Source organism: Lithobates pipiens, unplaced genomic scaffold (assembly GCF_037356315.1).
Source record: "Lithobates pipiens isolate NorthernLeopardFrog02 unplaced genomic scaffold, aLitPip1_a1.2 Scaffold_8, whole genome shotgun sequence".
Classification (NCBI taxonomy): Eukaryota; Metazoa; Chordata; class Amphibia; order Anura; family Ranidae; genus Lithobates; species Lithobates pipiens.
In genome coordinates this window covers 195,159,839-195,175,256 of record NW_027507903.1, presented here as the reverse complement: position 1 = coordinate 195,175,256, position 15,418 = coordinate 195,159,839, and the positions used below count along the sequence as shown (strand labels likewise).

General features: G+C 46.9%; 1 protein-coding gene across 1 annotated transcript in view; it reads left to right on the top strand.

Annotated features, from left to right (window-relative positions):
* The first annotated feature begins 317 nt into the window (after nt 1–317).
* MAPK11 (mitogen-activated protein kinase 11) overlaps nt 318–15,418 on the top strand; it is a 67,143-nt gene continuing 52,042 nt past the window's right edge. Inside the window, exon 1 of the mRNA XM_077471362.1 lies at nt 318–495. Within this exon, the coding sequence (XP_077327488.1) occupies nt 383–495 (113 nt within the window). The 5' untranslated portion in view covers nt 318–382. The remainder of the gene's footprint in view (nt 496–15,418) is intronic.

The window sequence follows — 15,418 nt, the reverse complement described above, 5'->3', positions numbered from 1 at the left end:
CTTGCTGCCATGTGATTGGCTGATTAGCAATTGATGTTACCAAATGATCCTGTATCTAATAAAGTGGCCGATGAGTGCCATCAGGTCATAGAATGATAAAGGATGAGCCCATGTTGAGGACAGAATGTGGGTGTCATGGAGCTCACACTGAGGACTCCTCTGGATGTGAATCATACATTCTGCTGGGATTAGTGACACCGGTTGGATTAGGTGTCACATTGATGTAATCCAGTGCTGAGTATTATGAGAAGTGTCCCTCCACCTGACCGATCCCTCTCCTCCTCCCCTCCCCCAGCTCTCCCTCTCCTCCTCCTCCTCGTCGTCCTCCCGCCTCCTTCCTCCTCCGCCGCCAGGGCTGTGTGTGTGCCGGGGCTCCACCGACATGAGCAGCCGCAGCGGATTCTACCGGCAAGAGCTGAACAAGACGGTGTGGGAGGTGCCGGAGCGGTATCAGCACCTCACCCCGGTGGGCTCGGGGGCCTATGGCTCTGTGTGGTAGGTACAGGGTGTGAGGGAACAAGTGTCCTGCTGGGCCTGTGCCCGCCCGCCCGCTTCCCCTTTTATAGGTGGGGGGGAGGGGTGCACGGCTCCTGGCCAGGTGTGCCATAAAGGTTCATTCATCTGATTGGACGAGGAGAGGTGCAGCCCTCATAGGGACCCATTGTCTGGATCTCAGCAGACTCCTCCTGTCCCCCCATATCATGTCCTGGGGATTGTCTGTATACTCTGTGCTGTCATTGGAGGGCTTCTCTAGGTGTACAGCTTGTGTCCCCTCTGTGATTGGTGTGTGCTCTGAGGGGATTTCCACCCCCTCCCCTGTACTACAGGTGGGAGCACTCCCTCAGGGGGAATTCCTCACACCTCACCTAGGACCAGAGAAATTAGATGGGACAGAGGGGGGAGAATGCAGGGAGAGTTCTGGAGGGATACAGAGACTGCTGTAGGGACTAGGCTGCATGGGGGAATGGGTTAGGTGGGGGAATCCCATATGGGGCTGTGCCAGATGGGGGCATGCCAGAGGGTCTGGTCCTGATAAGGGACTGTCAGACAGAAACACAATGCCAGAGGTACTAGGTTGGACAGGAAAATGCCAGGGGGACTCAGCCAGATGGGGAGAATGTCAGCAGGAATGGGCCTGTCGAGGAATGTCAGAGCGAGTGGGGTGCATGGGTAGACTGCCAGAGGGACTGAGACAGACAGCTAGCGCCCCAGGGGGACTAAAACAGATGAGTAGTGCGCTGGAGGGACTGAGACAGACCGATAGTGCCCCAAGGGGACTGAAACAGACGGGTAGTGTGCTGGAGGGACTAAGACCGATAGTGCCCCAAGGGGACTGAAACAGACGGGTAGTGTGCTGGAGGGACTAAGACCGATAGTGCCCCAAGGGGACTGAAACAGACGGGTAGTGTGCTGGAGGGACTGAGACAGACAGGTAATGTGGCGGAAGGACTAAGACAGACCGATAGTGCCCCAAGGGGACTGAGACAGGCTGGTAGCACGGTGGAGGGACAGAGATAGGCGGGAAGTACGGGGGGCTGTGGCCGGTCAAGGGGCGAGCCGGAGGGACTGGGGCCAGCCAGGGGGCGAGCCGGAGGGACTGGGGCCAGCCAGGGGGCGAGCCGGAGGGACTGGGGCCAGCCAGGGGGCGAGCCGGAGGGACTGGGGCCAGCCAGGGGGCGAGCCGGAGGGACTGGGGCCAGCCAGGGGGCGAGCCGGAGGGACTGGGGCCAGCCAGGGGGCGAGCCGGAGGGACTGGGGCCAGCCAGGGGGCGAGCCGGAGGGACTGGGGCCAGCCAAGGGGCGAGCCGGAGGGACTGGGGCCAGCCAGGGGGGCAAGCCGGAGGGACTGGGCGAGCCGGAGGGACTGGGGCCAGCCGGAGGGACTGGGGCCAGCCAGGGGGCGAGCCGGAGGGACTGGGGCCAGCCAGGGGGCGAGCCGGAGGGACTGGGGCCAGCCAGGGGGCGAGCCGGAGGGACTGGGTCCAGTCAGGGGGCGAGCCGGAGGGACTGGGTCCAGTCAGGGGGCGAGCCGGAGGGACTGGGTCCAGTCAGGGGGCTTGCTGCCAGAGGGACTAGACCAGTCGGGGAGACTGCCAGAGGGACTAGTCCAGACGGGGAGACTGCCAGAGGGACTAGACCAGTCGGGGAGACTGCCAGAGGGACTAGACCAGTCGGGGAGACTGCCAGAGGGACTAGACCAGTCGGGGAGACTGCCAGAGGGACTAGACCAGTCGGGGAGACTGCCAGAGGGACTAGACCAGTCGGGGAGACTGCCAGAGGGACTAGACCAGTCGGGGAGACTGCCAGAGGGACTAGACCAGTCGGGGAGACTGCCAGAGGGACTAGACCAGTCGGGGAGACTGCCAGAGGGACTAGACCAGTCGGGGAGACTGCCAGAGGGACTAGACCAGTCGGGGAGACTGCCAGAGGGACTAGACCAGTCGGGGAGACTGCCAGAGGGACTAGACCAGTCGGGGAGACTGCCAGAGGGACTAGACCAGTCGGGGAGACTGCCAGAGGGACTAGTCCAGACGGGGAGACTGCCAGAGGGACTAGTCCAGACGGGGAGACTGCCAGAGGGACTAGTCCAGACGGGGAGACTGCCAGAGGGACTAGTCCAGACGGGGAGACTGCCAGAGGGACTAGATCAGACAGAAAAAATGGCAGAAAATTCAGGGCGAATTTTGCAGTATAGCTAGGCCAGAAGGGGAGAGGGGTTTGGGCGGGGGGGGGGGGGGTGAAGACTGAGCCAGACAGGCAGAATGCCCAAGGGACCAGGCTGAATGTCAAGAACGCCCAAGGGACTAGTCCGGGCGTAGACAAAATGCCTGAGATAACTAAGTTGGATGGGGAGATTGCTGGAGGGACTGGGCCAGGCCAGTGAAATGACGAAAGAATGGGGGGGGGGCTGGGGGGGAATAAGGCTGGGCAGGAAAAATGGTGGCCAGACAGGGGGAATTCTGAAGGGTCTTTGCCTGACATTGTGAATGTTGGAGACTCTGGGCTGATGGGGAGAAGTGTGAAAACTGGGCCGTGTTGGGGGAATGCAGACAATGCTGGGCCAAGCAGGTAGAATGCAGGAGACAGTGCTGTATAGAGCTGCAGAGAGACGGTCAGAGATGGAGGCTGATGGAGTGTCAAAGAGACTTGCAAAATCTGTGATCATTCTATAAATATTGCTAAACATTCCATTCCATAATTTAGCATCTCTGCATATCTATACCAATATATTTCACCATCCTGGACCTTTGGTATACAAGGAAGTAGGGCTGAGTAGCAGTTTTGCAGGTGAAGCTGTACCTGTCATATGCAATGGCCCCAGACTAAAACTTTGCACAAGGCGCTTTAGGACCTAAGGCAGTGATGGCGAACCTTAAGTGTAGGTGAGCATCATGGGAAATGTAGTTCCAAAACATCTAGAGTGCCAAGGTTCCCCATCACTGACCTAAGGCGAGCAACAAGTAGCCACATCTGCTTTATTAGTATGTCTTGTATAGGTTACTGATTATTTTGTGGTTCCCTTCTTGAATAGTTATTTAATTGCCCCATGTCACTCATCATTCATTTGCCCCTCTGGAACAGCCTCTTCAAACATCACTAAGGAGACTGCATGCCTCTCGTGACTAATGCATACAATAGCACGCAGTGTTGTACCTATCAGAACTTCCTTCTCATGATAAGTAAACATTTGCTTTAACTGTACCATCAGTCAGATGGCTTGAAGTGCAGTCCAGGATATTGAATCCTGAGAATATAAACACCGCTCACTAGCTCTCCTGTGCTTCTTGTTACATTTGTTTATTGTCAGCTCGTCATCCCACTTACAATAACACCTGCTAAAAAAGTTCATTTTGGGCATGCCTGGCCAAATGACATATTTAGTTGAAGTAGTAGGACTGCACAATAACCCCTTAAGGGTCCATTCACACCTGACTTGCTGACCTGCTTAGATCAATACGTATCAGCGAACAATTCATGTATTTCAGGAGGAGCCGTTCACACCAGTATGTTGCACTGATGTGTGCCGCGCTTTGCGGGAAAAAAAATGAACATGCTCTATTTTCTGTGGAATGCAACACGTGTAAATGCATGTCAGCGCACTGCACATAAACACAAAGCAATGTTTTCTTTAAAAATGTAGCTCAGTGAAGTTTAAAAAAATGGGAAAAAGGGATTGCAGTGCATTTCAAAATGTAACACGCCAATGCATGTCAATGTACCTGCGTTTGAGTGCTTAACGCACACTTTGCAGTGTGAATGGCCCATACATGTTCTAATAAGTCAATTTTTTTTTTCTGTGTGGTCACATGATCGCAAAGCTCCAGCTTTATCCCCTCTTTCTCTGTGGCTGGTTGGTATAAACTCTCACCTGGCAGACAACACCTGTGAATGATGGCAGAATGGCATCACTGCTGTATGGGATAAGGCCATCTTCACACCTGAGAGTTTTTCAGCTTGTAAAACGCTCAGCTCTGAAGCTCCAAAACGCTCAACTAGCAAAAAGCTGCTATCAGCCATAACTCTGGTATATTTTTTTTTTCAGCTAGTCACTGGAACGCTTTCAGAAGTGGTGGAAGGGGCCGTCCCTTCCCACCCCTTGCCGGTGTTTCTCGGGCTTACCGTTTGAACCGGTGTCTTGTAAAATAGTGTCCTCCATCAGATGGTGTCCCCTGCGTACTGCGCATGCGCAGTACACAGGAACACAGATTCCGAAAATTGCCGAGGACTCACGGCGCAGGCGCCGTGAGTCCAGGTTCTATCCCCACTATCCAAGTGGACATAGAGTTAGAATAAAAAAGAGCCGAGCGGAGCGAGGCCGTGCCCGAAGCGTGGCGAGCGAAGCTCGCCCGCGAGGGGCCCTCTAAAATTCTCAACCCTATGTCCGCTTGGATAGTGGGGCTACCTCCTCCACTCACGGCGCAGGCGCCGTTCAGCTTCGGAGTTTTTCCGAAGCTTCCTCTGCTCCGTACTGTGCATGCGCAGTACGGAGCGGACAGCATTTGATAGGCGGACTCTATTAGGCAGAACACCGGCTCGCCTGAAAAAAGGATCCAGCGCTGCAGCTGCCTGGTCACAGAGGCAATAAAAGACTAGATCATCTTTCATAGCCTCTATGGAGAACTGGAACGAGGTCATGACGTAATATCTTGTCCAGGGTGGCAGTAAACCATTTTTTTTCCTTTAACCACTTGCCAACTGCTGCACACCGATATACGTCAGCACAATAGCAGCTGTGGTCAAATGGACGTACCTGTATGTCCCCTTTAATTGGCGGGGCTAGCATACAGGGTGACCGTGCCCGCCGGACCGGCAATCATGTCACAGAGCCGCAGAATGGGAAAGTTCCTATGTAAACAAGGCATTTCCTTGTGTCATGACAGAGATCACTGCTCCCTGTCATCGGGAGCAGTGATCGCTGTCATGTGACTAGTAGCCCACCCCCCCACCGTTAGAAACACTCCCTAGGACACACTTAACCCCTTCATATGCCCCTTGTGGTTAACCCCTTCCCTGCCAGTGTCATTTAGACAGTAAACAGTACATTTTATAGCTCTGATCGCTATATAAATGACAATGGTCCTAAAATAGTGTCAAATGTGTCTACCATAATGCCGCAGTCTCGATAAAAATTGCAGATCGCCACCATTACTAGTTAAAAAATAATAATAATAATAAATATGCCATAAAACTATCATTATACGCTTATTGCAATTTTTTTTTTGTACCAAAAATATGTAGAAGAATACATATCGGCTTAAACTGAGGAAAAAAATAATAATTTTAATATATTTTTGGGGGATATTTATTATAGCATTTTTCGAAATTGTCGCTTTTTTTTATTCATAGCGCAAAAAATAAAAACCGCAGAGGTGATCAAATAACACTAAAAGAAAGCTCTGTTTGTGGGGGAAAAAAGGACGTCAATTTTGTTTGGATGCAATGCCGTACAACCGTGCAATTGTTAGTTAAAGCGACGGAGTGCCGAATTGCAAAAAGTGCTCTGGTCAGGAAGGGTGTAAAATGGGGCTGAAGCGGGTAAAGCAAAAGATCAAAAAAAGTTTGTTTTTCATGATCTTTTGCTTTTAACTTCTTGCCGATCGCCCCATGTACATTTACTGCAAGGGGACGGCTGCTCTGTGCACAATTGTGTACAGGTATGTGATTTTGCACCTCCTGGTCTGCGGCGTGCACGCATGCTGCCTGCAACCTGCTTCCACTGTGATTGGACACAGCAGAAGCCAATCAGTTGGTCCCGTGGACCCGATGTGCACCGGGATGCATCAATAGTTTCCGACAGAGGCAGAATGGTGGTTTGCCTATGTAAACAAGGCAGATTGCCGTTCTGTTTGTAGGGAAGACAGAGAGCCTCTGTTTCTGCTAAGCACACTCCCCCCACAATTAGAAAGCACTCCCTAGGAACACATTTAACCCCTTGATCGCCCCTGATGTTAACCCCTTCCCTGCCAGTGTCATTAGTACAGTGATAATGCATATTTTTTAGCACAGATCACTGTATTGGTGTCACTGATCACCAAAAGTGTCACTTGGTGTGCGCCTCAATGTTGCAGTCCCGCTATAAGTTGCTGATCGCTGCCATTACTATAAAAAATAGAAAAATTCCATAAAAACAGCCCATAGTTTTTGTAGACTCTATAACTTTTGTGCAAACCAATCAATATACGCTTATTGGGATTTTTTTTTTACCAAAAACATAGCACAATACATATTGGCCTAAATTGATGAAGAAATTTGGATTTTTTTTTTAAATTTATTTATTTACTTATTTTAGCAAAAAGTAAAAAATATATTATTTTTCCAAAATTGTCGGTGTTTTGTTTATAGCGTAAAAAATAAAAGAACGCAGAGTTTTATTTGAGTACAGCTTTGTAGCGCAGTGCTGTATCGCAAAAAAATGGTTAACGATAAAGAAGAGATTTGGGGTCTTTTTAACCCCCAGATCTCTTCATAAAGAGGACCTTTCTTCCTTATTTTCTATTGCAAGGTTTGTTTACCTTCCTTATAATAGGATATAAGTGATCAAAAAGAATAATTAAATGATTATAAAGGCAGAACTTTTTTTTTGGTTAATGTATTAAGATAAAAAGCCTTCTGTGTACAGCAGCCCCCCTAATACCTGGGGTCCCTCTAGATCCAGCAATGTTGCAGGATTGTCTCGGCTGCCCAGGACTCCTCTCCTTATTGGCTGAGGCAGGAAAGAAAGGGGGGCGGGGTCGGGCCATGGTTCGGTGTCTCAGGTAACCACCCCCTCCCCTCCAGAACACTTCGGTCAGCGCTCTAAGCCATTGGCCACTGCCTTTCTAAGCTTCTGTTGGAGTGGCTTGCCATACACACACGCCGAATATTGGGCAGTTTTTATTGAACTGGCCGAGATCATCTTTTTTTTTTTTTTGAGACCTGCAAAGTTTTGTACCTGGAGATCTTGCCAATAACATAATTTCCTGTTAGAGGCTGACCACAATAAGCCACTTCCTTGTAATTAGCAGGGTGGTTAGCCTGTCTTGCAAGCTCCTTCTGTTGGCCATTGAACTGCCTATATCATAGATCTAATATACAGCTTATCAGCCATAAACTGGGTATAAGAAGATTATAATGGTTGCTGAATTGCGACAATGGATTGTGTCACCCCGACATTCATAAAATGATTCTTGCCAGTATACCCTACACTTATCAGGGTGGTATTACTATTGGCTGTCCATACATGGCTTGAGAAATCAATTGATTTCCCTATCAATGCTGATTAGCATGGATGGGATAATCTCCACTGTCAGCTATTACACTGGTGTGATGCAGGAAGCCCTGCGATGTTAGTGCTGGTTTCCGCATTGCTCCTGAATAATACACCGGTTCACACTGCTGTGAGTGTCAATGTAAAGTTAATGACACCGCCAGATCGGTTTGCAGATCGCAGTGTGAACTGTCAAATGGTGGAGGAATCGGATCGCATACGCGTGAACACCCAATCCCATTCCAGTGCAGACCAAAAAAAAGGTCCTGCGCCATTTTGCTGTGAATGTGATGCGATTTCAGCCATACAGTTTGTATGGCTGAATTTGTATCGCACAGACATTGCATGTGATGCATCTTACTGCGTTGCTCCAACAGGTTATCATGCAATACCCCACTGGTGTGAGTTTGGTCCTTATTATCTCTCATGAAACACATTTAATCTAGTCTGGTATTCATTGAATGTAGGTCTGAGATGTACTAATTAATTGGCAGTGATTTCTCTTCGCCGTACCTTTTGGATGAAGCCTAGCACAAGCCTGAGTAACTATGTACATGGTGTTTTCTGCACTCTGCTCTTCTTTTTAAATGTAGTTTGAGCTTTTCTATTTTTTTTTTTTTTTTTACTGCGAGTTAAGTTCATATAAGGGCAGTACATTTACACAAGGTTATTGGATTTTTGGGGTACAGGTTGGGTTTAAAGCTCTAGAAGAAGTACTGCTTGATAACATACCTGTAATACAGAAGTACTTAGACTGGGAGAGGAAGTGTCAGTCAATCTGGGCTCTAATACAGTGCATCTGGAAAGTATTCACAGCGCTTCACTTTTTCCACATTTACTTATGTTACAGCATTATACCAAAATGGATTAAATTCCATTATTTTCCTCAAAGTTCTACAAACAGTATCCCATAATGACAACTTGAAAGAAGTTTGTTTGAAATCTTTGCAAATTTACTAAAAATAAAAACCCAAATAAATCACATATACATAAGTATTCACAGCCGTTGCCATGACACTCAGAATTGAGCTCAGGTGCATCCTGTTTCCACTGATCATCATCGAGATGTTTCTACAACTTGATTGGAGTCCACCTGTGGTAAATTCAGTTGATTGGACATGATTTGGAAAGGCACACACCTGTCTATATAAGGTCCCACAGTTAACAGTGCATGTCAGAGCACAAACCAAGCCATGAAGTCCAAGGAATTGTCTGTAGACCTCTGAGAGAGGATTGTATAGAGGCACAGATCCGGGCAAGAGTACAGAAAAATGTCTGCAGCATTGAAGGTCCAGATGAGCAAAGTAGTCTCCATCATACATAAATGGAAGAAGTTTGAAACCACTAGTACTCTTCCTAGAGCGCATCACCTGACCAAACTGAGCAATCGTGGGGGAAGGGCCTTAGTCAGAGAGGTGACTAAGAACTCGATGGTCACTCTGGCAGAGCTCCAGTGTTTCTCTGTGGAGAGAGGAGACCCTTCCACAGGAACAACCATCTCAGCAGCACTCCGCCAATCAGGCCTATAAGGTAGAGGGGCCAGACAGAAGCCACTTAGTAAAAACACATGATAGCCAATAGGGAGTTTGCCAAAAGGCACCTGAAAAATGGACTCTGACCATGAGAAACAAAATTCTCTGATCTGATGAAACAAAGATTGAACCCTTTGGCCTGAATGGCAAGCGTCATGTCTGTGGGAAGCCAGGCACCGCTAATCACCTGTCCAATACCATGCCTACAGTGAAACACGGTGGTGGCAACATTATGATGTTTTTCAGCGACAGGAACAGGGAGACTAGTCAGGATCGAGGGAAAGATGAATGCAGCAATGTACAGAGACATCCTTGATGAAAACCTGCTCCAGAGCGCTCTGGAACTCAGACTGGGTCATCTTCCAACAGGACAACGACCCTAAGCACACAGCCAAGATAACAAAGAAGTGGCTACGGGTCAACACTGTGAATGCCCTTGAGTGGCCCAGATTTGAACCCGATTGAACATCCTTGGTGAGATCTGAAAATGGCTGTGCACTGACGCTCTCCACCCAGCCTGGTGGAGCTTGAGAGATCCTGCAAAGAATGGGAGAAGCTGACCCAAAATAGGTGTGCCAAGCTTGTAGCATCATACTCAAAAAGACTTGAGGCTGTAATTAAGTATTGAGCATACTTATGTACATGGGATTCTTTTAGTTTTCTATTTATAATAAGTTTGAAATATTTGCAAACAGATTTCTTTCATGTTGTCATTATGTGGAATTTTGAGGAAAATAATGAATTTAATCCATTTTGGAATAAGGCTAACCTAACAAAATGTGGAAAAAGTGAAGTGCTCTTAATGCTTTCCGGATGCACTGTACTTTTCACAAAGGATCAGTCTGGTGCTAGGGATATGCTTAAAAGGGGAGATCACAGGGATAATTGGGTGCTGATACTACCTCATTGTCCAGTCTACAATCCATGGTAGAGGGATGCAGAATTATTTATTTTCCCTGTAGTAGCAATAAGCTTCAGTAAATACCATTATGGTTTAGGCTTTGAAGTATATTCAGCTATGCACTTATTGGATGTTTGCAGGGTTAGGAGTAAGGTAGGATATACAATATCTCACAAAAGTGAGTACACTCCTCACATTTTTGTAAATATTTTATTCTATCTTTTCATGTGACAACACTAAAGAAATTACACTTTGCTACAATGTAAAGTAGTGAGTGTACAGCTTGTATAACAGTGTACATTTGCTGTCCCCCTCAAAATAACTCAACACTCAACCATTAATGTCTAAACCGCTGGCAACAAAAGTGAGTACACCCCTTAGTGAAAACGACCAAACTGGGCCCAATTTGTCATTTTCCCTCCCCAGTATCATGTGACTCGTTAGTGTAACAGGGTCTCAGGTGTGAATAGGGAGCAGGTGCGTAAGATTGGTGTTATCGTTCTCGCTCTCATACTTTTCATGGAAGTTCAACATGGCACCTCATGGCAAAGAACTCTTTGAGGATATGAAAAAAATTGTTATTGCTCTACATAAGGATGACCTTGGCTATAAGAAGATTGCCAGGAACCTGAAACTGAGCTGCAGCATGGTGGCCCAGACCATACAGTGTTTTAACAGGACAAGTTCCACTCAGAACAGGCCTCGCCATTGTCGACCAAAGAAGTTGAGTGCACATGCTCAGGGTGGTATCCAGAGGTTGTCTTTGGAAATAGATGTATGAGTGCTGTCAGCATTGCTGCAGAGGTTGAATGGGTGGGGGCTCAGCCTGTTGGTGCTCAGACCATATGCCGCACACTGCATCAAATTGGTCTGCATGGCTGTTGTCCCAGAAGGAAACCTCTTCTAAAGATGATGCACAAGAAAGCCTGCAAACAGTTTGCTGAAGACAAGCAGACTAAGGACATGAAACCATGTCCTGTGGTCTGATGAGACCAAGATAAACTTATTTGATTCAGACGGTGTCAAGCATGTGTGGCGGGAAACCAGATGAGGAGTACAAAGGCAAGTGTGTCTTGCCTACAGTCAAGCATGGTAGTGGGAGTGTCATGTCTGGGGCTGCATGAGTGCTGCCGGCACTGGGGAGCTACGGTTCAGGGAACTAAATGGCAAAATTCACTGTGACATACCCGAGCAGAGCATGATCCTTTCCTTAAGAAACTGGGCCGCAGGGCAGTATTCCAGCAGATGTCTGCTGCCTTGCTAAAGAAGCTGAGGGTAAAGGTGATGGACTGGCCAAGCATGTCTCCAGACCTAAACCCTATTGCGCATCTGTGGGGCATCATCAAACGGAAGGTGAAGGAGTGCAAGGTCTCAAACATCCACCAGCTCCGTGCTGTCATCATGGAGGAGTGGAAGAAGACTCCAGTGGCAACCTGTGAAGCTCTGGTGAACTCCATGCCCAAGAGGGTTAAGGCAGTGCTGTAAAATAATGGTGTCCACACACAATATTGACACTTTGGGCCCAATTTGGAAAATTTTCTTAGGGCTGTACTCACTTTTGTTGCCTGCGGTTTAGACATTGATGGCTGTGTATTGAGTTATTTTGAGGGGACAGCAAATTTACACTGTTTTATATAAGCTGTACACTCACTACTTTACATTGCAGCAAACTTAAAGTGTAATTTCTTCAGTGTTGTCACATGAAAAGATAGAATAAAATATTTACAAAAATGTGAGGGGTGTACTCACTTTTGTGAGATATTGTATTTATCTGTCATATATAAAATAGGTCTACTCTGGGTACCAGAAGAGATTTTAAAGCAGACCTTCACTCAAAAGCTGGAGTTCTGCTCTTCCTCCTCCTCCTTGATATTTGGGACATCAGTTTATGGGGGGTAAAGTTGGTACCTGGATTTGACAGGTACCCACTCCACCACTTTCAGTCGGATCACTGCTGCGATCCGAGCAGAATTTCCCCCCTTCCCCTGCAGCCTTCTGAGACACGTCACAGGTCCCAGAAAGCTTTGGGACCAATCAAATTGTTCAGCGCAGTCCGCACATACACAGTGAGCAGCGAGCTATGAAGCCGCAAGCAAGCTGCCCACAGTTGGTATGCCGGAGCCAGAGACTGAAGCCCAGTGAAGAAACTGACTGGGTGAGGACAGCTCTGGATCCTGGGACAGGTAAGTGTCCTATTACTAAAAGTCAGCAGCTACAGTTTTTGTAGCTGCCGACTTTTTTAATTTTTGAAAAGATGACTGGACAACTGCTTTAGGAGGCCAGGTGATCTGTGCTATCTTTTGAGGTCAAATGAGCATGTCTCAGAAAGGTTGGGAGTTGGCACTCAATTGCATTTGTTACCTTATTTTGAGGCTTGGCCCTGGCCTATTTTAGAAGATACAGGTTATTTTTTAATCATTAAGTCATTAAGGAATACATCATGTTCATTTAGTATAATGGCAAGCTGAAAGCTTTGGGGTAATGGCTGAACTATAAAACATGATGATGAATTCGGAGCAGGTTTTTCCTGTCTGCGATGTGATCCTCCCAGCACTTTTATATTCCTATTATCCAGAAATATCTAGATTATTGAGACTCGGGATGTGCATCTTTGTAATAGACAGATGAGTTAGTGGTTGGTCAGGTTCTTACAAACCTCTGTCTGTGTTTGTGCAGATAAACCACATAGTATCCTGTGTCAAAACTACCAGCTGCCTCATCAGCAAAAGTATGTTATAGGCCTTCATTTTCTGTATCTGTAGCAAACTTGTGAATCTTTATTTTCAGGTGATAGAATTGGACCCCTTTCACACTGGCAGTGCGGCTGCTTTTAACCCCCGTTAGCGGCCGAAGAATCGGTTAAATGCGCCCGAAAAGCATGTATACACGTATACGTACACACCGCTCCTCCAGCGCCCCAAAAATGCCGCTTGCAGGAATTTTTCTAACATCCTGCAAAAGCACTCGGGCTATCACACTGGGGCTGCAGGGGAGGCATTTTTAAAGCGCTTTATAGGTGCTATTTTTAGCCATTTAGCGCCTGAAAAATACCTCCTAGTGTGAAAGGGGGTTTAATGTGCGCATATGTTTTATTTTCCTTGTCCTGAAAAGGAAAGCCTTTATACAGTTCAGTGCTAAATAAAGATTCAGTCAAGCTGTTGCTTAGATGAAAGTTGTGAAAGCCCTACTATATTGACGAGAGTAATTCAAAGAATAAAAAACAGTGAAGCAGAACTGGAGCAGTTTCCTATAGCAATTGGTTTTCTTTCCACATTTAAAACCTTTACACCCCTTTCACACTGAGGCTTTTTACAGGCTTGTAAAGCGCCTGTAAACTGCCTCTCGAGTGCTTTCACAGTGGGGCGTTGCGCTTTCTGGACAGGAAAAAAATCCTGCAAGCAGCATTTTTGGGGCGGTTCTGCCCCAATAAATAATAAAAATTGAAATAAATGGGCACCGCTACTGAAGCGCCTGCAAAGCGATTCAGCAGCGCCACAAAATGGATGCTATTAACTCTTTCCTTGGCCACTAGCGGGGGTTAAAAGCACCCTGCTAGTGGCTGAAAAGCGTCACCATAACAGTGGTAAAGTGCCGCTAAAATTTCACTTTACCGCTAATGTATACTACATATAGTGTGTATGTGTGTTTCTGTGTATAGAGACACACACACACGTAGCGGGTAAAATAAGTATTGCCATGCACACGTCACCATTTTTCTAGGTAAATATATTTCTAAAGGCATGGAGAGCCGAGATACCAGCTGAAATCTATCTAATTAGAAAGCAATTGTCAGTACAAATTAATATCAGCTGGTTCAGTTTCAACTGATGGCCTAAAAAAGTGTCTCATTTCCAAGGTGTCACAAAAGAAACATCTCATGAGTAAAAGCAAAAAGCTCTCAAGACCTTTGCAACCCTAGACTCCTTTCACACTGAGGCAGGTTTCAGACGTTTTAGCAGTAGAAATAGCGCCTGAAAACTACCTCCCATTTGTTGCAATGGGTGATTTCATACCCAGGCAGTGCGCTTGCACAACGTTAGGGAAAGTCCTACAAGCAGCATCTTTGGGGCGGTTCCAATGGGGCCCTGCCCATTACTACTTTAGAGGTAAAGCGCCACTAAAAGCTTTAGCGCTAATGCGGCCACGGCCCCAGTGTGAAAGTGGTCTTGCTGTTGCAAAACATACTGATGGCATTGGCTACAGAAGGATGTCTAAACTTCTGAATGTTCCAGCGAGCACGTCAATGGCACCTTTAGAAATATATTTACCTAGAAAAATGGTAGCGTGTTCAATACTTATTTTACCTGCTGTGTGTGTATGTACAGTATCTCACAAAAGTGAGTACACCCCTCACATTTTTGTAAATATACTCACTTTTGTTGCCAGCGGTTTAGACATTAATGACTGTGTGTTGACTTATTTTGAGGGGACAGCAAATTTTCACTGTTATAAAAGCTGTACACTCACTACTTTACATTGTAGCAAATTGTCATTTCTTCAGTGTTGTCACATGAAAAGATAATAATTTCAAAAATGTGAGGGGTGTACTCACTTTTGTGAGATACTGTATGTGTGTGTGTGTGTGTGTATGTGTGTGTGTATGTGTGTGTGTATGTGTGTGTGTGTATATATATATATATATATATATATATATATATAATATTTTTTTTTTTTTTTACTGTATCTACCAGTGTGTCATACTAAAATTATTTAGCTTTTTGCTTGATTCCCCCATCAACACACAGTGTTGATGCAGGAATCCCTACTGGTTTCTGGTTCTCCCAGTGGGGGAAGCCTATAATGGCAAGAGAATCCGGCAGGCTGGTTATACCCAAGTTGATCGATCAATTACCTTGGTACATTCAGCCTGCACATTACGGTTCGAATCGCAGCCTAAGTGACACACCCAGTTATTAACCAGTGGTGTTCCCGCCACCTTAAGGTAAGTAATGCACTGAGGCTGGGTTCACACTGCTGCGGTGATGAGATCGGATGTGATTCGCACCGCACTGCAGTGCAAATCACATCCGATCTCTGTGCGATGCAAGTTCAGCCATACAGATAGTATGGCTGAATTCGCATCGCATCCGGCCCAAACTCACATAGGACCCTTTTTTTGGTCCGCAGCAGAATCGGATCGCATGGGTGTTCACACCATGCGATCCGATTCCTGTCCGAGTTTGCAGATCACACTGCGATATGCAAACTGATCTGGGGGCGTCATTAAAGCGGGATTCC